This window comes from Carlito syrichta, unplaced genomic scaffold (genome assembly GCF_000164805.1).
Source record: "Carlito syrichta isolate Samal-C Ts95f unplaced genomic scaffold, Tarsius_syrichta-2.0.1 Scaffold302017, whole genome shotgun sequence".
NCBI lineage: Eukaryota > Metazoa > Chordata > Mammalia > Primates > Tarsiidae > Carlito > Carlito syrichta.
In genome coordinates, this window is record NW_007246113.1 from 475,835 (window position 1) to 501,019 (window position 25,185).

Genomic DNA, 25,185 nt, shown 5'->3' on the forward strand with positions numbered 1-25,185 from the left:
AGTCTTGATAAAGGTATTTTTCTAAAAATAAATTAGAATAAATTATTTTCAAGCAATATATACTTAAGGAGTTTAGGAATAACTATATGACTAATAGTGACATCATGAAATGAAAATAAATGAATAAAGCTTCTAAGAAATCCTTTTATATTATAAGCAATTGTTAGTTTACTTCACCATTTATCTAAGATTATTGCTATAATACACATTGCCATCAAATTTATTCTAATTATCTGATATTATCTTTGGTTCCAGGAATATCTACATTCCATAGTTTAGCTGATTTTCTACTTGAAGGCTAGGAAATAAACTAGTAACTTCTTTTGGTATACGAGGGGGGACTCCCCAAAAATGGAATTATCTTTTGGAGGGTGGGCTCTCTTTAGTACAGGCTTCTCCCACTAGGTTAAGTGTTCTAGAAACCCAATGGCTTCAGTGTACCAGCAGGCGTTGTGGTACAAGGCTGTGATTAGCTTCAGTAAATTTTTTTGGAGATTCTTTCAACATATTTGCCTATTTCATGATGGATGATTTACCGCACTGAATGTTCAGCAGTTTTTGACCAAAAGTGGCATTACCCCTGTGCCCCATCCTCTCTATTCACCCAATCTCTCTCTGAGTGACATTGTTTTGTTCCCCTGGATGAAAAAAATTCTCAAAGGAAAACGTTTTGCTGATATGGAAGAGGTGGAAAAAAAAATGGCAGAAGCACTAAAACACATCAAAATTGGTAAGTTCAAAAACTGTTTTGGGCAGTGAACAAAGTGTCTCAATAAGTATATTGAATCAAGCGAAGAGTACTTTGAAGATGACTGAAGTTTAAACGTGTGAATAAACACACAAGTTTTTATTTAAAAATTTCATTTTTTTTTGGATTCCCCAGTATGTCAGTTTTCTGACCATGGCTTAAGTTCAGTTATTTTTTCATTTATTAAAAAGAATGAAATTTTTCAATCACTTAGAGTTATGATATGGGTGTCAATTATACATTTTATGTATGAAAATATCTTTATTTAATCCTTTAGTATTAAAACAAAAAGAAAAAAGTCAACAGCTTATATGGAAAGGTTCTCAATGTAATACCAAACTCTTAATAATATCAACCTTTTAGAAGGATGGAAGGTGAGGCACTTCTTCAAAAGATCTATCACAGTTTCAGGAAGCTCCTTGTAAATGAAGACAGAAAATAATTATTTTAAATGATTCATTTTAGAAATATATTTTACTCATATGTTTGCTATTCTAGAAGGCTTTGATTATTAACAAGTTTTTATTTGTACTTAATACAAGTCTACTCACTTTATTAAAAAGCAAAAATATCTAAAGAGAAATAAGCATAGCATAAAACAGCTTGCTACTGCAAATAAACAAATTTTCATTCACAGTTTGCTATAGTTTAAATGGCCAATGTGATGGTATTAAGAGGCAAGACTTTTAACAGGTGATTAGGTTATAAAGGGCTCTTCATCCAGTAAACGAGATCAAGTCTTAAAAAAGAAGCTTCAAGTAGTAATCATCTAGCTTGCCCTTTGGCCTTGTGTGGACACTGTTCCACAACCTCCAGGAGGATGCAGCCTTCGTCAGACAATGAAACCTTTGTTGTTCTTGGCACTTTAATCCCAGACTTCCCAGCCTCCAGAACTGTGAGAAAATACAGTCCTGCTCTTTATAAAATACCCAGCCTTGGATAAGTTTTTTAGAACAGTACAAACAGACTAAGATACAGATTAATGACAAACCTTTATAACATCCAGACAACCATGCTCTTCAGCCAGAACTATTATAGTGTCATCTATGCAGTCTATAAAATAGAAAAAACTGTATAAATAAATGCTGCTTTTCTAATCAGACCAATCAGAAAACAAGCTCTGATCAAAAAATTTTTAATGGTATAATACAGTTTTGAATTTTGAAATACTAAAAATCTTGCGATTTTGTTAAATGTCCTTGTATGTTGATAAAAATAAAGAATTTCAAACATTTAAATATCTTTCAGATACTAAAAGATAACAGCTTATATAGTTTTATAAAAGTGATTGAAGGAAGGTTAAGATATTCTCTCTTTATATCTACATAAACACTGACCACAGTTGACTTTGAACATGGGTTTGTACTACATGAGTCTACTTATTCAGATTGTTTCAACCAAACATGCACCAAAAACACAGTATTTGCAGATATGAAAACTGACTTTTTGTATATGTGAATTTCACAGAGCCAATTGTGGGACTTGGGTATGCATGAATTTCGGTATATGTGGGGGTCCTGGAAACAATACCATTGTCTACAAGAAACAACTGAATACACACACACACACACACACAACATATAATATACATATATGTATATATAATATATAATGTATATGTATGTGTGTGTGTGCATATATACACACACACACACATATACAAACTTTTTAAGAAGGCTTTATTGTTTTTTCATGCTTACAATACCAATTTGGAGGATGTGCACACATTTTTCTGAGAAGTTAGAGTATAATTTGTTGTCTGTTGACCACATTTAGAAATCTCTAAGACTCTTTAATAGCTATATTATCAAATGGGGGGGGCAGGGAGAGGAAGGAAGGTGGGATTAATGGTAGTCAATATCTGTCTGGGGAAAGGGGGGCACAGCTCATCAACAAGGGTACCTGCACAATGAATATTTGTATACCTAACCCTTAACCGTACCCCACAATTTTAAAATAAAAAAATAAAAAAAGAAATCTCTAAGACTCTTTAATAGCTATATTATCAAATTTTGTAATTAAATATGGTAAATATGGTTAAATTTTATGCAATTTTATTTATAATTCATTAATATTTATTAATATTCTCATGGATATATCCATATTTATAAATTCTCTTGACCTGGACACTAATCTGTCACTTTTTTGTAAAGTACTCTATCATTGTTTTTTTTAATCATAATTAGCACACATGCTTACTAATTATACTCTAAAGTAGATTACAGAATTTTAAAAATTAATTTGTATTACAAATGTTTGGCTCTACATATAGTAAAAAATATGTAAGCCTGTAATAATAAAAAATAAACATTTCTCCTGAGTTATTATTCATGAGTCATGATATAGACAGCACAGTTTTGGATCCTCATATTGTGATTTCACAAGTTTATTTACTTGGCTAGATTATGAAGCTACAGTTATTTCCATCCAGGTTAAAATTCCTTAGACAATAAAGAAAACTCCACTATAATATTTCAGAAGGCACTTCTTGTTTTGTTTTGTTTTTTGAGTTGGAGTCTCACTCTGTTGCCCAGACTTGAGTGCAGTGGCTGCTCCCAGCCACCGCAGCCTCGACCCACCGGACTCCCGGACTCCGGCGATCCTTCCGCCTCAGCCTTCTGAGTAGGTGAAACTACAGGCATGTGCTACCACAACCGGCTAATTTTTGATTTATTGTAGAGATGAGGTCTCGCCAAGTTGTCCAGGTGGGTCTTGAACCTGCGGGCTCAGGCAATTCACTCACCTCAGCCTCCCAAGGTGTGGGATTACAGGCTGAGCCACCGAGCCTGGTTCAGAAGGCACTTCTTAAGCTGTCCAGTCAATGATTACCACTCGTCATTAGAAACTTGAACAAAGCGAGGATATTTTATTGTCCTCACTATTTCAGAAGAATATATCTTCAATGTGCACGATTACTAACAATTACTAAAGATTATAATTATAGTTGAAAAATAATCAATTGCAAGGCACTTACCCAAAGTAAGCAAAAATTTTAGTCTTTCAGAAATATCCAAGCTCTGAAATAATTTTCTTCCCTAAATAAAATGGGAAAGAAGTTCTTGTTAATATTTATATCTTTTCTCCCCAGCGTGGTCTTTTTTCCCCCCTATAACTAAAACTGACTATATCAGGCCTTTTCATTTATCTCCAGAAGTATTAGTGAATTTTTAAAAGTCATCTCCCCTAAAGAAAAATTACTGGCGAGATAACATTTTTAAAAGTATGTGCATATTTAACGTGAAAACATTTTATATATCCAAGAATCATTACATTCTAATTTGATAACAAATATTATTTACTCGAGAGATCCACACATACCTGGATATTTAGAGGTATTCTAGACCACTGGGAATCTTATTTTATAAAGAAACCAAGATGCCTCTCGGGAAAGACTCATAATGCCCTTTCATCTCTTCAACTAACTCTTACTTATATATTACGATTCATATAGTCTATTTCTCCATTGAGAAACATTCCATGATACTCCTTTTTCCTCACACAATAACTTCACACAGCCATTTTTTGTGTTCCTGTGGCACCTGGTGCATTTTTCCTGGCACTTGGTATATTTTTCAAAGATATACATATTGTATTTTAATTTTTTCCTTATTAGTTTCCTCTATACCTGGAGGATCCTTGGTATGAGGTCTGAAATCAAACACTTATACCTTCAACAATTAGTAGTTAAACAGCGAGTGTGTGCCAAGTTGGGCTAATCTACCACCAAATTGTTACATAACTTGGGCAAACTACCTTAAGCCTTACTTTTCTTATGTGTAATATGTTAATTGTACATACCCCACAGGTTGTGGCGAGGGTTATATAATATAGAAAATGCTTCATTAGTGTTGGCTATTATTATATTTCTCATCATAAACAAATTAAACTAATATGATCTTTTAAATAAACTTAGAAGAATATTTAAGAAGATAGCCTGATCTTTACAGAGAGAAAAAGAGAGACTCTCTGATTTATTTTTAATAGAGAGAAAAATATTATCAGAGTTATAAGATCAGAACTAGAGGAGATATTACTGAAAAAACAGTCCCTGTTCCTCTCTCTATCTCTTACACTATCATATTAATCTTCCAAAAATGCAGGTTTGATGTAATAAATATCTTGTTAAAATAATTTCAATGATCTCTCATACCTGATATAACTAAATATCTCAATTATATTTCAAAGTCTTCTTGGATATGGCTCCAATCTATCTTTTCAGTATAATTGCTATTATCTACCCTGAGGTAGACACACACACACACACACACAAATACATAAACACACACACACACACACCATGATGTAGTTACATTAGATTACTTGCAATATATTGAGCATACTCTTGCCTGTTCTGCACTATGGCATTATTCTCTTTAACTTTTTATTGTGCTTGTCAAAATTCTATATATCCTTCACTTTACTCTTGAATGTTAATTTCACAAATTAAGGGACTGAATATTTAAAATTACTTTCTCTCAGTACTTTGATGGCATTGTCCTGTTTTCTTGCATCCACACTACTAAAAAAAAAAAGTTAAATGATCTAATTATTTTTATAGGTAATATGTCTTTTTTCTCTGGCAGGCTTAAGATTTTCTCTTTAATGCCAATAAAGACCCCAAAATTTAATAAGGCAGCTTAGTATTTCAGTTAAGTATTCAGTGTTGGAAGCAGATAGATGCAAATCTGCTTAAGCACTTACTTCATGTAACTTAGATAGGCTGTTTAACCTTTCTGGACATTAATTTCCTAATTTGCAGAGAAAATAATTACATGAGCTTTATAAGGCTACTATGAGAATTGATTGAGATAATAGATACAAATAAATCTTAAAACTGTCCACCTCTTAACAAGTGCTCAAGAAATGTTACCAACAATTTAGTTACTGATTGTCTCCTAAAGGTTTACTACAAGGTTTCCAAGTATTCTTGCTGTTATTGTTTGTATGTTTTTACTTTTTCCATTTGAAAGAAAGTAGGTCTTCTAAAACTTACAACTTACTTCCCACTTCTCAAACTTCTATAAGACAGATGTTAAACAGTCTGGATCTAATTTTCCTGTCTTAATAATTTTATTTTATATTTTAATCTCTTTATCTTTTTGTAGATTCTTTATATTTTCAATATTGCTATCTATTTGTGCCAAATTCTGGGATAATTACTAAGCTTCATTTACTTTGTTCAGGTTCCTATGATCCATCTATTAGTTTCTTTAACTCAATAACTGCATTTTTTTCCCTTAAAACTCTAACTCCTTCTTGTTCTTTTCATTAAGTGTTCTGTTTCATAGCATCTATAATTGTTTCATGAATGGGAATTGTAGCCTTTATCTTTTAAAGAACATATATATTTGTTTTAAAATCCTCTTAATGTGTAAATTCTTCAGTTATTTCTCTTTCACTAAAGAGGACATTTTTAAATGTTTGATGTTTCTTTGGTATGTACTCATCTTTTAACACAGAATTTTTCTACACGTTTTGGACAACAGAAACTTCTGGAGGCAGAGTGACTACATTGACTTTCTGGTGATATGACAAGTATTTCCCAGCAAAATGGTTTCGGTAAGGCTTCTCATCTGTTTACTTATCATTCCTGGCAACCAGTTCCTTTGTTAGTTATTGGTGTTATTAATTTATAATCTTAATATCTATATTAAATCTAAGGGTTTGAAGAAGTAGAGGAAGATTGAAGCTTATATTTTTTTCCCATCCTTAAGCTGGACTTCTCAAACTTTGAGTACCCATTAAAATGCCACAAAGCTCCAATGATAAGATTAAACTTTCCTTTTAAAAAATGCTCACAGCTTTCTGTATTTATCTTCAACATTTAGAGATCTTAATCAAATTTAAGCTCTTAATGTGTCTTGATCATACTTTATCCCTTGTTGTATTTGTCATGGTGCCATATACACAATAAATAATCATCAGTATTTGTTGATTTGAATTACTCATAAGATATATCAGATCATTACTAAAGAGTTTATGCATGTGAAGGTAATAAAATGAAAAGCTGTACAAAAGGGGAGGACCCTCTTCCCCCCAAAAAACCTGGAATTATCTTTTGGAGGACAGATATTGTAGTACACTCGGAATTTGTTCCTCTGGATCAAACAGACAGCTAAAGTTTTAATCTGGAAATTGTGAGATGCTTGCATCATAATTTGCAGAAAAAATGTCCCAAGTTGTGGCAAGCAGGTGACTATCTCTTCCATCATGACAACATACCTGGCCACAACATGCTGAGTGTTCAGCAGTTTTTGACCAAAAATGGCTGACCCTACACCCCACACTCCCTATTCACCCAGTCATGCCCCCGAGTGGCTTTTTTATTTGTTTCCCCAGATGAAAAAGTCTTCAAAGAGAAATGTTTTGCTGATGTGGAACAGGTGAAACAAAAATCGGCAGGAGCACTGAAAGGTATAAAAACTCACGAGTACAAAAACTGTTTTGAGCAATGGAAAAGTGTCTTGATGGGTGTATTGCATCAAATGGCAAGTACTTTGAAGGTGACTGAAGTTTAGACATGTAAGAATACACAATTTTTAATAAATAAATTCCTTATTTTTGGAGGTCCCCTCTGTACTTCACATTTACATTTATATATACTTCATGTTCATATTCTAATAAAATATTTTAATTAAACTGTGATTTTAAACAAAAAATGAGATTTACTATTATTTCATGCCAAAAAAAAGTAGGATGATCTAGACAAAGCATAATAAATAGTTAGAAAATCTGTTATTTTCCCATAGAAAAAAGCAATGCCAATATGTAAGCTACCACGTTATGGATATTTAATATTATTAATAATAAAAGTTAACATTTATGGACTGTTTGCTATGCAATACCCCTTTTTTAGGTACTTTATACATAAAATGTCATTTAATTTTCCAACAACTTTACATAACAGAAGCTATTATTATTTATAGAAGCAGAACCCTGGCTGGGTGCGGTAGCTCACACCTTTAATCCCAGCACTCTGGGCAACATAGCAAGAACTCATCTTTAAAAATAAAAATAAAAATAAAAATAAATCAGTCAGACATGATGGCATGTGCCTGTAGTCTCAGGTACTCAGGATGTGGAAGTAGAAGGATTGCTTGAGACCAGGAGTTGGAGACTGCAGTGAGCTGTGATAGTTCCACTGGGCTCTAGCCTGGGTGCAAAGTGAGACCTCGACTCAAAAACAACAATAACAAAACAACAACAAACAAAAAACCACAAGTCTTGAGAGTTATGTTAGTTTCCTGAAGTTACAGAGCTATATATTGCAGTATCAGAATTATTCAGACTCAGTTCTATCTGACTACAGAAGCTTCTTTCTGGCCAGGCTCGTGGCTCAGCCTGTAATCCCAGCACTTTGGGAGATCGAGGCAAGTGGACTGCCTTAGCCCAAGGGTTTGAGCCCAGTCCAGGCAACTTGGTGAGACCTCATCTCTACAATAAAAATTAAAAAAATTAGCCAGGCGTGGTAGCGCGTGCCTGTAGTTCTGGTTACTTGGAAAGCTGAGGTGGAAGGATCGCCGAAGCCCAGCAGGTTGATGCTGGGATGGTCATGAGTGTGCCACTGGGTGACAGAGTGAGACTACAACTCAAAAAACAAAAAAGAAGAGGCTTGTTTCTTAACTATTATGTTTAGTAACTCTGCTATTGAATTAGTTCTTGAATACACAAAATGAAATGAAAAAAATACTTTTCACAATATTTTGAAAATCCCTTGAAAACAGAAACAATAGATAAATCATCAAAATCTCTGCCTCAAAATACTGTTCAGTCCAAGTGAGGTAGTCAAATGTGACACGTGCTATAGTAGAAGGAGAGGAGAAAAGCCAGGATTTGGAGGTAAAATCAATAGGTATTAGTTGTCCCTCTGAATCCATTCTCCTGCTTTTTCTCAATATTTAGATATCCAGCTAAAGATTACATTTTCTAACCTCTGTTGTACCCAGATGTGATCACATAAGTAAACTGTCAGTAGTGAAAAGTACACAGAGTTTATATTTGCCACTTTTAGCTCATCTTAAAGACAGTTGTTCTGAACTCCTCTTCTTTTCCAGCAAGAAAAGGTGCTAAAGACAGCAGTTTTGGAAACCAAATGGTAAAAATGGTGGAGACTTTGGGATTCTCTAGGTTTTTATAGCTCTGGACTGTTACTAATGGGAAAAAACATCTATGTTCTTTAAGTGTCTGTATTTTAAATTTCACAGTTTTTAACCGCAGCTTAGTCTTCTCTCTAGAAAATACAGAGGTCATCTGGGGAAGACTTCACAAACAGGAACATACAGATTGAGTCTTACAGGAAACATAATAGGAGAAGACAAGGTATTTAGGAGGAAAGAATACAAGAGGGGAGAAAGACCATGAATATATTTAAAAAGTGTAAGCAGTTGTAATACAAACATTTTTAGAAAATGTGTAAATTTTTTACACTTAGTAAAGGCATAAACATTTCTGAGTATAATAAAAATAATATAAACTTAGTAAAATTTACATTTGCCCTTAGTAAAAGTATAAACATTTCTAGAAATATTAAAAAATACACGTTAATTATCAAACAAGAATTTTTAAAAAGTCAAATTGAGAAGTCTTTTCTTCTCATATCTAATTTGTACAGCAAAACATATTATTACTAAATAACTTTCTTTTAAAAATATTATTTCAAAAAACACATGATTTATTTGATTAATATTTCTTTGCACATACCACACAAAGCTCAAATAAAATGATTCCAAGAGACCATACATCTGATTTGGGGCCAGAAGGCAACGGTTTTTCACTTGGCACATGATCAGTGGTTTTAAAAATTCCTTGTGCAATTACCTCCGGTGCCAAGTATGATGGATACCTATAATGATACATTTAAATAAAAAATAAATTACAAAAGGAAAAAGAATAAGTAGAACATTTTTCCTATCAGTGTGGTGAGCTATATAAAAGCACCATGCAATGAAATTAATGACTGTTGCTAGGAAAAATTCTAAAAATCCATCATAATACCAGCCTTTATGTCAAGGAATCAAGACTGTATATATGAATCGCAAACAGTTTTAAAACCATCACGCCTTTCTACAATATTAGTTCATTTCTTTACTTTCCTCTGTGTTTTTAAAACATTGCCTTTCTTGCAGTCTTCTAGGTTCCCAAGTATTCTTCCTTCCTCCTTACGGCCTATCTTCTTTTAATACTGAATTGTCATTTGAAGCATATTTTATCTTTTAAAACAGTATTTATTATTCTGAGTAGTAGGAATGTCAAAGTTGTAAAAATACATAAATAGAAAAGTAAGACTCCTACCTCTGTACCCCTGTCACCCAAATATATTTATGTATACAATAACTTCTTAATACATCACCTCTGCCCCACATGGTAGAATACTATACATACTGCTCTCCACTTTTTTCCCACTAAAAGTATATTTTAGAGATCATTCTTTAAAAAAAAAAATTATTTGGAGATCCGCCTGGGCAGGCGAGATCTCATCTCTACAATAAATAAAAAAATTAGCCGGGCGTGGTAGTGCACGCCTGTAGTTCCAGTTACTTGGAAGGCTGAGGCGGAAGGATCGCCGGAGCCCAGCAGGTTGAGGCTGTGGTGGCTGGAAGCGGCGACAGAGTGAGACTCCAACTCAAAAAAAAAAAAAAAAATAATAATAATAACAATAATAATAAGTATAGTGTTTTCTCATTCTTTTTGAAAACTGCCAATAATTTCACTATATTGATGCACTTGGTTTATTTGACCGGACTCTGATAATGGATATTTTAGAAGTTCCATACCTTTGCTATTATAAACAACAGTAAAATGAATATATTACATTTTTCACAAATATATGTATAGATGACAGATAAATTCTTAGAAGTAGCACTATAAGGTCATAAGGTATGTGCATTTTAAATTTTGATACGCCACAGCAAGTTGCCCTATGGAGAAGTTGGGTCAATTTATATTTTCATAAGCAATATCTAAGGATGCCTATTAATTATACCTTCACTGATATAACAAGTTTCTTGAAAACTGTTTTAGCAAATGTTGAATATAAAAGACTACTTATTAAATATGAAATAGATATGAAGAATAAAGCTGCAATGAACACCCATGTACCAAGAAGCAATTTAAGTGCAGAACATCAAATTATCATGAAAGGTCTCTTTCTGTTTTTGTTTCTCCCTGATTGTATCTCCATCCCTATCCCTCAAAAGGAAAAGACACCTGGAATTTCTGTTTATCATTCCCTTTTATTTCTGCAAAATATACTGTTTAGTCAAGCTTATTTCTGAACTTTATAATACTGCAATGAGGCTGCTGTATTTTCTTGCTTTTTAAATCAACACTATTTATTTGAAAAAGTCATTTATATTATTGCATGTAGATGTATGCATACGATATACACATTTTCTCCTTTACATCATGCCAAATGTTTCTCAAAAGGAGTTATACCCATCTGTAGGTCTATAAGCAGTGTGATTAGATATATATGACAGCTCCTATTGCTTTACTTCCTCACCAACACTTGATATTTGACAGACTTTTTAATATTTGACAATCTGGTAGGTAAAATCTATATGTTACTGTGGTTTTAATTTGCATTTCTTTGAAAATTAATAAGATCGAGGCGTATATTTATGTTTACTAGCCATTTGGGTTTACTATTATATGACATGCCTGTTCAAGTCTTTTGCTTATTTCTCTAGTTGTACTGGGTCTCCAAAATCACCCCTTGGTTAGAGAGTCACTAGAATGACTTATTGAACTTCGCACATAGGTGTCGTCACAGCTAAGCTTTGTTGCATTGACATGGCAAGGATACATACCTGGAATACAAGGAAAAATGACAGACAGGGAGTCCTGAGGAAACTACACGCAAACTTGCTTATGTTCTCTCACTCCTATCAGGGATTACATAAAACACAGTCTTCACCCAGCAACAAAAATGCATCAACATGTATGTGATGCAGCTGGCCAAAGAAGCCTGTTAAAAATTCACTGTTGGTGGCAGGGGGAGGGGAACACAACATCAATAAGAGTACCTGATCTCAAACCAGGCAAAGGGGGACCAGAGGAAGACCCAAACTTTACCTGTACAATTACCATTTATATACCCTAATCCTGAACTGTACCCCACATCTTTAAAAAAAAATTCATTGTCCAAGGCTTTTTTTGGGTGCTGATCACATAGGCATTCTTTGTCTGCAATGTACAAAAATTCAAGATCTTTAGAAGAAAAGCAAGTGTTCAGCATATATTACATTGTTTTTGCAAACAGGCACAGTAAACCAGCCTCACCAGTTAGGAACTCATATGAACATTTCTGAAATCCAAGTTCCCAGGTGCTAGTCAAGGGCAAACCTTGCAATAAGGACACTCTATGGTAGGAGTCACAGTCCTTCTATTCTAACCATTTACTGCATAGTTCCTTTTCTTATTGTTTTGAAAGAGTTCTTTGTAATTCCAGATATTAATTCTTTTTTCAGTAATTATGACTTGAAATATTTTCTGTCACTTTGTGTTTTTTTTTCTTTTCATTCTCTTAATGGTATGTGTCTATGAATGAGAAGCGTTTTTTGTTTATTTTTGTTTTTGTGTCTGAGTCTCACTCTGTCATCCAGGCTGGAGTGCAGTGGCACAATCACAGCCACCGCAGCCACAACCTGCTGGTCACAGGCAAACCTTCCATTTCAGCCTTCCAAGTACCTGGGGCTACAGTCACACACCACCACGCAAGGCTAATTTTTTCAATTTATTGTAGGGATGAGGTCTCACCATGTTGCCTAGGCTGGTCTCGAACTCCTGGGCTCAGGCAATCCTTTTGCCTTGGCCTCCCAAACTGCTGGGATTACAGGCATGAGCCACCATGCTTGGCTTCGAATAAGAAGTTCTTAATTTTTCAGTCAAACATATTAATCTTTTTTTGTTATACTTAGTGATTTTTTCAAAATGATCTCCTGTTATTTTCTTGAAGTTACATAGGTTAGTCTTTTATATTTAAGCTTCTCGATCCATCTAGAATTGATTTTTCATATGATATGAATAAAGGTACTTTAACGTTTTTTCCTCCATGAATAATAAATTGAGCTCTGTTGCATTTATTAAAATGTCTCTTTTTTCCAAACTACACTGCAGTGCCAGTTCCAGATTAGTTTGGGAATCAAATCTCTACATCTATGTAGCTTTGTTTCTCAGTTCCCTCTTTTGTTCCATTGGTCAATTTGCATAATAGTATACCATTACACTATTTTAAATAAAGTATTTTTATATAAAATGTTTCATGTAAATAATTACTGATCACCATTAAAACAAGCCCTCTACACACACACACACACACACACACACACACACACACACACACACACACTCCTTTTAATTTTTCTTCACAAATGTCTAGGCTCTTTTTAGAAGTTTGTTCTTTATCTGTATTTTAAAACTATCTTGCCAAATTTTCTCTCTTTCATACACACATTTAGAATTTTTATTAAAAATAGAACAAATACAGAGACAGGTTAGAGAAAACTAGTATCTTTCCAATACTGACTGTAGTATCTATAAACATGTTATCTTCTTATTTATTTAGGTTTTTTTATAACGTCTTTCAAAAAATATTTATATTTTTCCCACAAAGGAATTAAGCATACCTGATTGGATTCTATAAAGTAATCACTTACCTGTTCTATATCTTATGTAATAGACTGTACATGATATATGATGCCATACATTTTTGTCTTATATACTATATAGTTCACATACAAAAATTCCACCTCTTATTTAAATGAAAAAAAAAAAAAAAAACAACAACTCCTAGAGGGCACTAGTGAATCTTATTCATTTTATAAACTGTATGAAACTACCAATAAAACAAATATAGAATATAGTCAGTATAGTTTTGTTTTTAAAAAAATCCTGCCATTGCCAAACAAACATCAATTAAAAACAAAAGACAGCAAATAAGAATGAGACATAGTGGTAATTGCCAAATCTGAATCCTACTATCTATAAATAAAAAGAACAAGAATAGTTCAGAAGAGAAATGAAAATGAGAGGAATTCTTCCCTTCTTATTATATAGGTACATGCTCTTTCTTCACTAATTGTCAGATTTAGTCATGAGCACCATTATCTGGATTTTTTTCATTCAATAGATTAAATTATACTATCACACAATAACAATTATAATCAAAACATATAATTATATGTAACATCTACGTAATATATATAAAGTATGCACTCAAATATTACTTATTTTGTTCTATAGTTGTCATCTCCTCACGCTATCATTGCCAATACTTCTTATATATATGTAAAATACAAGTCAGTTGAGTCAGGGTATGTAACTTAAATTCAAATGGGTAGATTTGGTTTTCAACTCCCTTTTCATTTTAAGAGAATGATGATGGTGATATCAATATTTTCTTTTAATTTGCTCATATATTTCTCTCAAACACAAACTTGTACTACGTTATTTTACCTAAGACGACCAAACTACTCTTTTATATTTGTGAAATCTCTAGAAACAGTTGAAGTCTAGTGGAAGCAGCCCTGAAGCAGCAGTTCTAATTTCAGTCTTACCATATACTTTATATGTGATTTGGGTTTTCGTCATCTGTAAAATAGAAATAATAATGCCTACCTCACAAACTGTTATAAAAATTACCGAATATATAAAGATGATTTGTCCAAATGGAAATTGTAACACAAATTCAATGTTGTACTTTTATCTTCACCATAATATATAGAAGACTTTACTCCTGACTTCCAGCACATCTAACCCCAAAATTATAATATAATAATGAAAAGTTAAGCATAACTGTAGGTAAATTGTTATATCAAAAACTTCTGACAGAAGCACACAGGTAAGACTTGCTCCACAAATTTCAGTTTCCCTTTTAATCAAAGACAGAAACCAATAGAAACAATAATCTCCGAATTGTTCTTTAATACAGTTCATCTTTTTTTAACAACCTTCTCTTCTTTAGCATAGAATTTTAACACTCAAAGACAATTACCAGAGCTCTGCTGTGAGTATGACTGATGAGGTAAATATAAGTGGCTTTCATCATCTGTTTGATGTTTTAACAAGGCATTAAGCTACTGGCAAACTGAAATGAACACCCAATGTCTAACTCTTTACAATAGTTGAAACAGATGGTAATATTTTACTTGTTACTTAATATTTGTCTTTTAAATCAACTGCAAGCTTCTTTGGTATAAATATTTTCTTTTATGCCTTAGCTGTTTGATCACTTTATTTTTCCTGGCTAAGGTTTCTTTTGCTCTTTGATATTTTCTGGTAAGACCCTTTGGGTCTAAGACTTCAAAGCAAGCCAGACCAAATGGTAACACAAGGTCAATTCTATCCAAGCATTTTAAATTCAAATATAGTTCTTCAAAATGCTTGATATGCTTTTCAGAAAAATCACCTCTTTTCTTCTATTAATCACTACAATCTAAATCACTACAATCTTTGGATAAAAGTAAAAAACTTTTAAATAATTTTTATCTGAATTAAGTTTTGGGAGTTCTCTCTTATACAAATTGACTTAGACAAAAGGAAGAAGCAGCACATTTACTATAGCTACCTAAGAATTACTTAGAAAGGCAATTATCATGCATGGTAAAGAAGCTAGAACCTGATTAAAAGCACATTCGAAAGAGGCTTTTTAAACAGATGAGAAATTGTAGACTGTCTTTGCAAGATAACATTTTCATGCTTATAAAAAGAATTGTTTGTTGCCCATGACTATATGTTTTTAATATACAAAACTACAAAATTATGAATTATGCAGCTTACTAAGTAGGCTATCAAGACAGAAAATTCTCCCACTAAACAATGAGCTTCTTCATTGTTCCATTTTTGTATAAGCAAAAGGCAGAATAAAAAGAGAAAGAGTAAATGTTTCCTCACTGAATAAAGTCTAAGATTATTAGCTTTATCTTAAATATTAAACATTTTAGCTAAGAAGTTTATAATCTAATTTACAAAGATAAAAGAGAAATTTACACGAGGCTTAAAAAAAAAATACATCTAATTAAGTTTCAAAGCAACATTTTGCTTCAAAATCATACTCCATGACTCCACATCACAATTCTCAATAATGATGTGACATAACTGCTTTTAGGAGGTCCAAAGAGCAAAACACAAATGGATACTATCAAAAACACCCACACTAAAATTGAAAAAGCAAAGTTAGGGTCTTTAGGTTAGACAATAATACTGCATCAAATTTTTTTCTTTTTCTTTTTTTTGAGTCAGATTCTCATTCCGTTGCCGAGGCTGGAGTGCAGTGGTACGCTCATGGCCACTCCAGCATGGACCTGCTGGGCTCAGGCAATCGTTCCGCCTCAGCCTTCCAAGTAGCAGAAACTACAGGCGCACACTACCATGCCTGGCTAATTTTTTGATATTTTGTAGAGACGAGGTCTCACCAAGTTGCTCAGGCTGGTCTTGAACCCCCGGACTCGGGCAATCCTCTCACTTCCACCTCCCAAAGTGCTGGGATTATAGGCTTGAGCCACCCCATCTGGCCCTGTATCAAATTTAGTTTCATCATTTTGTTAATTATTCTGAGGTTACGTAAGAAAATTTCTTATTTTAGAAATACAGACTCAAGTATTTAGGGGTAAAGGACCATTATGTGCACAAAATAACTCTTGGATGGTTCTGAAAATATTATTATACATATGCACACATACATCAGAGATAGAAGAGATAAATCAAATGTAGTGAAATGTTAACATTCTTCTGTGAATGTGATGAGTATACAAGTATTACTATTTTTGTAACTTTTATGTAATCTAAGCATATTAGATATATTAATTCTTCAATAAATACCATAAATTAATAACTAATTAATTATTCATAAACGAAAACAATTATAGTATTAAATTTTTTTAAAGCAACCATATGAATACAACACAAAAATCTATAACAAAAACATCTACTTGAGTATAGCATGAAATAAACTTCCATTTCTTTCTTGGAGGGTGATAGACACCTGCAATTCCATATTAAACAAACCTCTCTAAACTTAAACATAGACTTCCTTGTATGGAATTTATCCCATTACCTCTAATATCCACACTGACTGAACTGGAGTCTCAATATATAACTACGTCTTACAGAAAAGGAAATTAAATGTAAAACATGAGATTAAAAATAATGCAAGTGATGTTTTTCAGTCTCTTGAAGCACGCAAATTATCATTAATTGAGAATTTGGTTAGCATTTTTGCCTTGCAATTATTTAATTATGAATGAAATACAATTACTTAGGAAGTATTATAAGGTTAAAGAAGGTCAATAATCTTTTAGGCTCTCTGTCAACATGAAAGATCTTTAGGAGGCTGGGAAAAACTGGTCGTATACTCTTTTAACTAGTAAATGGAAAATTAAGATGTATTAATAAAAACTTTATTTTTTTATGCCAAATAGCAATATAAAAAATAACTAACAAGATATACATGCTGTCAAATATTACAAAGTTTAAGACAGAATTCAAATAGAACAAAATATATCCTTACCCTATTGGAAAGTCAACGTCATCACCATGAGCTGTCATGTGATAAAGTCCAAATTTAGCCAACTTAATATGTCCCTACAATAATAGAGAAGAAAAACCACTATGAAACATTTCAGTGTAACTGGCAGGGAAAATTATCATTAGATATTTTATAAGTAAGAAAATATTTTATAACAATATTTTATCAAAACACCACTATATAAGATTTTATAATATAGCAAATTATTCAAAACTGTTTGCCAATATTTAGTATTCTTTATACTTATTATATAGGTATATAGGTATGTACACATGTGTGCACATATGTATATACATATATGTATTCATATACACACATATATAATATGTATCAAAATGACAAATGGCATTTTTCTTAAAATTTTGGATGTTTATATTTCCTAGGTTTTTTGAATAAGTAAAGGCAAAAATATTATCTGTCTTGAATTTTAGTTAGAATGTTTTGTGGTAATTTTTACAGAGGAATTTCTATTCCAAAGAGTTCCAAGTCCATTCATAATATTATAATTTAACGGTGACATGGGAGATTTTAACCTGAAAAGAGAAGATCAAAAAATCAACAAGATTTTGGTAAAGCTGCCAGATTTCTAATAATTTTCATATTGTTTGAGAATAACAATAACTATCATAAGTATGAAGTTCTTACTAAAAGGCAAATATAAATTTTATATCTTTTAAGTTTGTCACCCTTTAGATGTAAAGGTTTTTAAAAAATTAAATTGATTTTAATAGTATTCTGTCTTCTCAAAAACTTTATTTCTCAGCATTATAAAACATGTATATTTAATATACAAAACGTGTATTTTAAAACAGGTTAGACTGATTATGATTCTTAACTGTCATAAATCTGAAATTAATGAGTATAATTTTCTCTCGTGATTTTTTTTAATATCATAGGGTAATTGTATTGAGCTTTGGGAGAATAATCAGAGAACCAGGATAATCCTACTACTACAGAAAATAATGCACAAGAAATAATTCCCCCAAACCGGTTTTTATGTGCATGAAAAATAATGAAATAATGATTATTCCTGAAAATATACCATCCTGCTATTCATAATTCTCTTAGAAGGATTTACTAGCTTCTTATTAATCCTCCATAACATTTCCAAGTAGAGAAAGTAGCACTCCAATAGAAAAGGGAGCTAGGTATGAATGACTGGTAAATAAGAAGTTAAATGGAAGAGGAAAAAAAAAATAAAAAGGAGAAAACACAACGCTGTTATGTTTATAGAATGACATTCTATATAAATAGAGCAGCTTTCTTAAAATGAAAGCAAATTGAGAGGAGGAGTAGGTTTGGAAGCACAGAGCATATCCTTTTGAAAAAAAGAGTAGAAAAATGAGTCTTGGGGGGAAAAAACCCCATGAGATAGACATACAGATTTAAGTAATTTAAAGATTCCTGCTTTTTTCAACAACCATAGTTGTATCACTTTCATACGGTCTATTCATTATGAATATTCTTAAAACATATTCCTATTTTATGGTTTCTTTGATCGAGTAGATACTGATTTCAGTAGCTTCCAATTTCAAACAATATGCATATATTTATTACATTATTTGACAATTACCTTTCGATCCAACAAGATATTATGAGGAGACAGTGCCCGGTGTACTATACCATGTTTGTTTATATATTGCAACCCTTGAAGTACTTCAAATGCTATGTACAAAATCTTTGACAGGCTACAAAGAGAACAAAAGTAAGAGAGAATTACAAAGCAATGTAGAACCTGTTTTAAGGAGTGAAATGTGACCTAATAAAAACATTCAAAGATTTATTTTACTGTTCCTCCTTCAGAGAAAATAGAAACTATACATTTTCTAAAATGTCCACTTATATATAGTTCAGATTTTGTGATTATAATAGAATTGATCTGGAAAAAAAATCTTACAGTTTCCTAAAGGCTACTGTAATAGCAGTATTTTTTATTTCCAGGAAAGGACTTTAATTTCGGTGGTGTATATTATTTATAGTAGGCTACAACTGACCTATGGCAGACTTGGCTTTGCCAAATTGCCAGGAATGTTTTAGATATATGGCAGAACTAAGTCAACGAAAACCATCTATTCTTCTCAAGACAAAATACCTTAGTCCCCCCAAAATAGTTATAATATACTTTATAATATATAAACACTAGTTTATTTTCCATATCATATGAAATAGGAGTTAAGCAGGACTAGTTTCCCTGTACAAGCTTTGAGGGACTGTCACAAATCCCATTCATAAGGCTGACAAACTGATCACAACCAGCTTAAATCAAGATAGTGGCAACTTTACTCTCAGCTAACATTTTTTATCATTATATGCTAATTATAATGAATTAACAGACTAAATGACACTTCCACCAGCACCAAGACAGTTTACAATTGCCATGGTAACTCCCAGGAAAGTGGCCCAAAAAGAGAAGGAACCCTAGATTTCAGTAACTGGTCACCTCTTTCCCAGAAATATCATGAATATTCCACCCCTTACCTGGCATATGATAAAAAGATAGCTATAAAAAAATAAAACTCACGGACACAGGCTGCTGTCTATGGTGTAGCCTGCTCACTGTTATTTTTAAAAACTTCATTTTCCAATTCAAACCCCAACAATGTATGAGGCAACTCTGCTGAGAGCAGCCACCTCTCTTTTTCCCTCTTGCCTGCCTTTACCCTTTATTTCACAATAAAATCATTTTTATTTGCAATGCTGACTTGCTTTTGAATTGTCCTGAATGAAGTCAAGAACTCTCCGGGTTGAAGCCTACCTGGGAGCCCATTCCCAGGGCAGAAGTCTGAGGACACTTGAAGTCTCCCCTGCTTTAGCTCCATGAAGCAATTTCCAGTAATTTATGATTTATTAAGCATTACTCTTTAATTCTTATCCCAGCCTCTTTAAGCTGTGGTACACACAGATGTCCAGTTTCTCCTTTCTCTCCCTTTCTCACCATTTTTTTTACATCAGAAACTTCATGTGAGGCGTTCACTCAGACCACACCAATATTAACATTTTGGCATAGCTTTCTACCTATTTATTAATTTAAAAAATTAAATTACTATCTGCAGGCAGCTACTAAAAGTAATTAAAAATATATAAACAAGCCAATAATAGAGATAAAATAAAATCAATAAAAGATTTATAATATACAATGTACAATATACCTCAAAAACCCAAGAGAGCCTGCCAAAAACCTCCTTGCACTGATAAAGGACTTTGGCAAAGTCTCAGAGTATAAAAAAAATGTGCAAAAGACAATCACATTTCTATACATCAATAATAAACAGAAACCCAAATAAAAAGCACAATTCCATTCACAATAGTCACAAAAAAATGAAATACCTTGCCATCTTCCTAACCAGAGATATGAAAGAACTTTACAATGAAAACTACAAAACATTGCTCAAAGAAATCAAAGATGCAAGTGGAAAAATATTCCATGCTCATGGATTGGAAGAATCAACATTGTTAAGATATCCATTCTACCTAAGGCAATCTACAGATTTAACGCAATACCGACCAAATTACCAGCAACATTCTTCTCAGACCTAGAAATAACAATACAGGAATTCATAAGGAAACGTAAATGACCATGAATAGCCTAAACAATCCTCAGCAAAAAAAAACAAAAACAAAAACAAAGCAGGAGCTACCACACTCCCAGACTTTAACCTTTATTATAAAACATTCTGGTATTGGAACAGAACAGGCATCTAGACCAATGGAATAGGATTGAGATTCCAGAAGCAAAACCTCAATTTCTCAACCAACCCATCTTCGACAAAGCCTTCACCACCAACCCCTGGGAAGAGGAGAACCTATTCAGTAAATTGTGTTGGGAAAACTGGCTGACCATATGCAGAAGATTGAAACAGGACACCTACTTATCCCCATACACAAAAATCAGCTTGAAATGGATCAGAGACCTAAACGTAAAACCACAAACTATAAGAACCTTAGAAAATGCAGGAGATGCTCTTATGGAAATTGGAACTGGCAACCAATTCCTGATCAAAACCCTAAGTGCTCATGCCATAAGAGATAAGCTATACAAGTGGGACCTCATCAAACTGACAAGCTTCTGCAAGGCCAAAGAAACCATCAAATGAGCAGGGAGACAGCCCACAGACTGGGAAAAAATATTTGCCAAATCTATGTCTGACAAAGACCTAACATCTAGGATCTACAAGGAACTTAAACATGCTGAAAAGAAAAAACAAACAGCCCCATTACAAAGTGAGCGAAAGATATGAATAGACAGTTCTCAAAAGAAGACATACGAGCAGCCAACAGATACATGAAAAAACGTTCAGCATCACTAGTCATCAAAGAAATGCAAATTAAAACTACAGTGAGATACCACCTAACTCCAGTCAGAATGGTCATCATCAATAACTCAAAAAATAACAGATGCTGGAGAGGATGTGGTGAAAAGGGAACACTTCTACACTGTTGGTGGGACTGTAAACTAGTACAGCCTCTGTGGAAAACAGTGTGGTGATTCCTAAAAGTTCTAAAAATCATCCTTCCATATGACCCCCGCAATCCCCCTACTGGGAATATACCTGGAAGAACTCAAATCACTCTATAAAAAAGATACCTGCACACGTATTTTTATCCCAGCACTGCTCACAATAGCAAGAACATGGAAGCAACCATGGTGCCCATCAAAAGAGGACTGAATAAAAAAAAAAAAAATGTGGTACATATACACAATGGAATATTACGCAGTCATAAAGAACAAAATCATGAACTTCGAGGCAACCTGGATGAACTTAGAGTCTACAATAGTGAGTGATTTTTTACAGAAAGAAAGAACTGATTATCACATGTTCTCACTCATAAGTGGACCCTGAACAACTATCATACTACTATAAGAAAAGGATTGACAGTAGCAGGAAACTGAAACTGTGGGGGTGTGTGGGGGGGCAGAGATGTGGGATTGGCAGTAGTGGGAATCTGCCTGGGGAAGGGGGGGCATACTTCATCAACAAGGAATATTTGTATTCTCAACCTTGAATTGTACCCCACAATTTTAAAATAAAAAAGTTTTTAAAAAGCATATAAACAAGCCAATAATAGAGATAAAATAAAATCAGTAAAAGATTTATAATATAATATACAATGTGTAATATATAAGCAGACAGAATGAAAGGAAAAAAAGAACAAATAGAAAATAATCAATAGATTTTAATCCTGTTATAACAATAATTATATTAAATGTAAATGGTCTAAACTCAGCAATTAAAAGATAAAGATTGTCAGATTTCATAAGATTAAAACTCAGCTATACCTAGTCTTTGAGAAACTCACACTAAATAGAAGACATAGGTTAAAAGTAAAAGGAATAAAAGATCTCCAAGGGCTTGGATGAGGGCACGGTGGACTACAAAAGAATATAGACAATTTTGTGGAGTGAAGGAACAGTTCTATTCTTGATTTTGATACTGGTTACATGACTTCATTTATCAAACTCACTGAATGCCAACATTTAAGAGAGTAAATTTTAAGGTATGTAAATTATACCTCAATAAACCTGACTTGAAAAATCAGTGAGTTAAATTTTATAAAATAAATTTTTGCAACCTGATTCCCTTCTTTAAACTGAAGCTATTAAAAAAAAAAGAGTAAGAGATAAAAGCTAAAATCTTCTTACCACTGACCCTGGTCTGCCTACCTGAAGGTAATCATCCTTGGCAGTTTTGTTTTCAATTTTTCTGGTGGTAAGTCTTTTATTTAATATCATTATTTCTTCACTATGCAAGATGATATAGTTAACAATTTTTTCCAACTTTCCCATTTTCCTTTCCAAGTTTCTTATTTTTATTAGTTATACTATTTTTACTTTATCAAATTTTATTAGATAAAAGAAATCCACACACCTTTCTTGAAGGCTACATAAATAAACAAGTAAACAGATAATAACAAATAAATAGAGAAAATAAACAGTGTAGTCAGAGAAGGCCTCACTGATAAGATAACACATGTAGAAATCTAAAGGAAGTGAGAAAGATGTTTCCTGTAACTCCCAGGGAAACGTATCATTCAGGCAGAGGACAGAGCAAGCCAAGTCCTAAACTGGCAGAATTGTCAGTAGCTCAATAAAGCACACTGAGTCCACAATTCATGCAACAGAATGAGCAAAGTGGTATGAAATGAACTCAGAGAGGTAGCAAGCAGTCAGAGTAAGGCCTTTTAGGCCATTATAAGGCCGTTGGCTTTTATTTTGAGAAAGATGGGAGGTGACAGACACATTGCCATGCTATCATTAATAAATATTCACTGTGGAGTTGAGCAAGAAGGAAATATAAACCTAGGCCACTTATCTTAGCTTTCAAGAGAAAATGTCCTAGTCACCAGAATTTAATGGATACTATAATTTTAACTCTATTCATGAATACTATCACCAGCTACCACAATTTTTTATACCTCATACTATTTTTTTCTTTTTAGCTAGAATACATCTTGAAGATGGCACACAGGGAAAGTATGGCATGTTCAAAAATGTTTTATCATTCTTGTCCTTAAACTCAGAAAGAATTACTCCATTGTCTTACAGTATTTTTATTAATGGTGAGAAATCTATTGTCAGTCTAATTCCAGTTTTGTTGTTGATGTGCTATTATTCCTCCGTGGAAGATTTGATAGCCTTCTGAAAGGCAAGGAAGACTTTCAGGCAAGGAAGACTTTATAGGTTGAGGTGAGAAGGAAGAAGTTTTTAGCCATTTTACTTTATCCTTAGAGTTACAATGTTTCATCCCAAAATGTTTAGGGTGTAGGCACATTTGTGCTAGTCAGCATTAGGTGTGCCCTTTTGATGTGAAGGCTCATATGTTCCATTAACACAGAAACATTAACAAGGAAAATCTGATTTGTTATGTCTTTCATTAAATTTTCTGTCTTTCTTTAAATTGGAACTCACGGTGGGCAGATGAAAATTCCAACTATACTCTATATCAACTTTCTATTTTGCTTTTTATAAGCATGGTTTTCTTTAGCCCCATCTGTTATTTACTTTCAGGATCTCTCCGTGTGTGTGTGTGTGTGTGTGTATATGTGTGTGTGTGTGTGTGTGTGTGTGTGTGTGTGTGTAAGAGGGAGAGGAGGGAAGAGGAGGAGAAGGGAGGGGAGGGGAGAGATCCAGACTATTAATTTCCAAGATTTCTCTTATGTCCTCTCTATCTAGTTGTTTCTTTCAATAGATACTATTCTTTTGGTTATGGATACATCATTCTTTTGAGTCTCTCTGAGGATAGTTAGAATTCCTTTAATCCTGGAAAGAAAAGGCAGCGTTATCTTCATTTCCTGTGCAGTGAGTTCTCCCTATCTGCCCATTACCTTAGGCTCTGTTTTTCTCAAACTATTTTGTTTTGTTTCCTCAAACTTCTGACAATCTATCCCCTGATTCTCAGTCATATTTTGAAGTAAAGCTGTAAGTTGATATTCGCCATGATGCATGTAAAAATGAAGCAATGAAGGTTACTATTTATAAAGAATGCTATTTAAACTGACCTTCCCTTTGGTGTGGGGCAGGTAAACTCTTCCTCTTCATCAAATAGCTTCCCCCGTGTTAAAATGCCATCAGTCTTATGCAAATATGGAATGTATTAAACAAGCACAATTTGGGATAAACCAAGCTTTCATAAACATCTTCAAAAATAAAATAACTATATAAATGGCAAGATCCCAAACTTCAAAACAAATTTCATTTGTAACTTAGTAGTTACAGAGGTTATGAAAAAGAACATTTACCCTAATAAATATGTTTACATAAAATAAAGCAAACCCTTCCCCACAAGAATAAAGAAAAATTTTCCTTGGGATTAACAACACATAAACCCAGTTTGAAAGGGACAAAAGATGGAGTTGATATTACCAAAGAGCAGCCGTTTTAATACTGCCTAGTTCTGCCATTTTTGCTTAACAT

The 25,185-nt window shown here is 33.1% G+C and overlaps 1 protein-coding gene across 1 annotated transcript in view; it reads right to left on the reverse strand.

Annotated features, from left to right (window-relative positions):
• Positions 1 to 25,185, reverse strand: part of TBCK (TBC1 domain containing kinase) — a 273,436-nt gene that overhangs the window by 207,332 nt on the left and 40,919 nt on the right. The window contains exons 4-9 of the mRNA XM_008055888.2: positions 18,847 to 18,961; positions 17,256 to 17,329; positions 9,449 to 9,590; positions 3,723 to 3,783; positions 1,740 to 1,801; positions 1,105 to 1,166 (exon numbers count right to left, since the gene is read on the reverse strand). Coding sequence (XP_008054079.1) covers positions 1,105 to 1,166; positions 1,740 to 1,801; positions 3,723 to 3,783; positions 9,449 to 9,590; positions 17,256 to 17,329; positions 18,847 to 18,961 — 516 coding nt within the window. The remainder of the gene's footprint in view (positions 1 to 1,104; positions 1,167 to 1,739; positions 1,802 to 3,722; positions 3,784 to 9,448; positions 9,591 to 17,255; positions 17,330 to 18,846; positions 18,962 to 25,185) is intronic.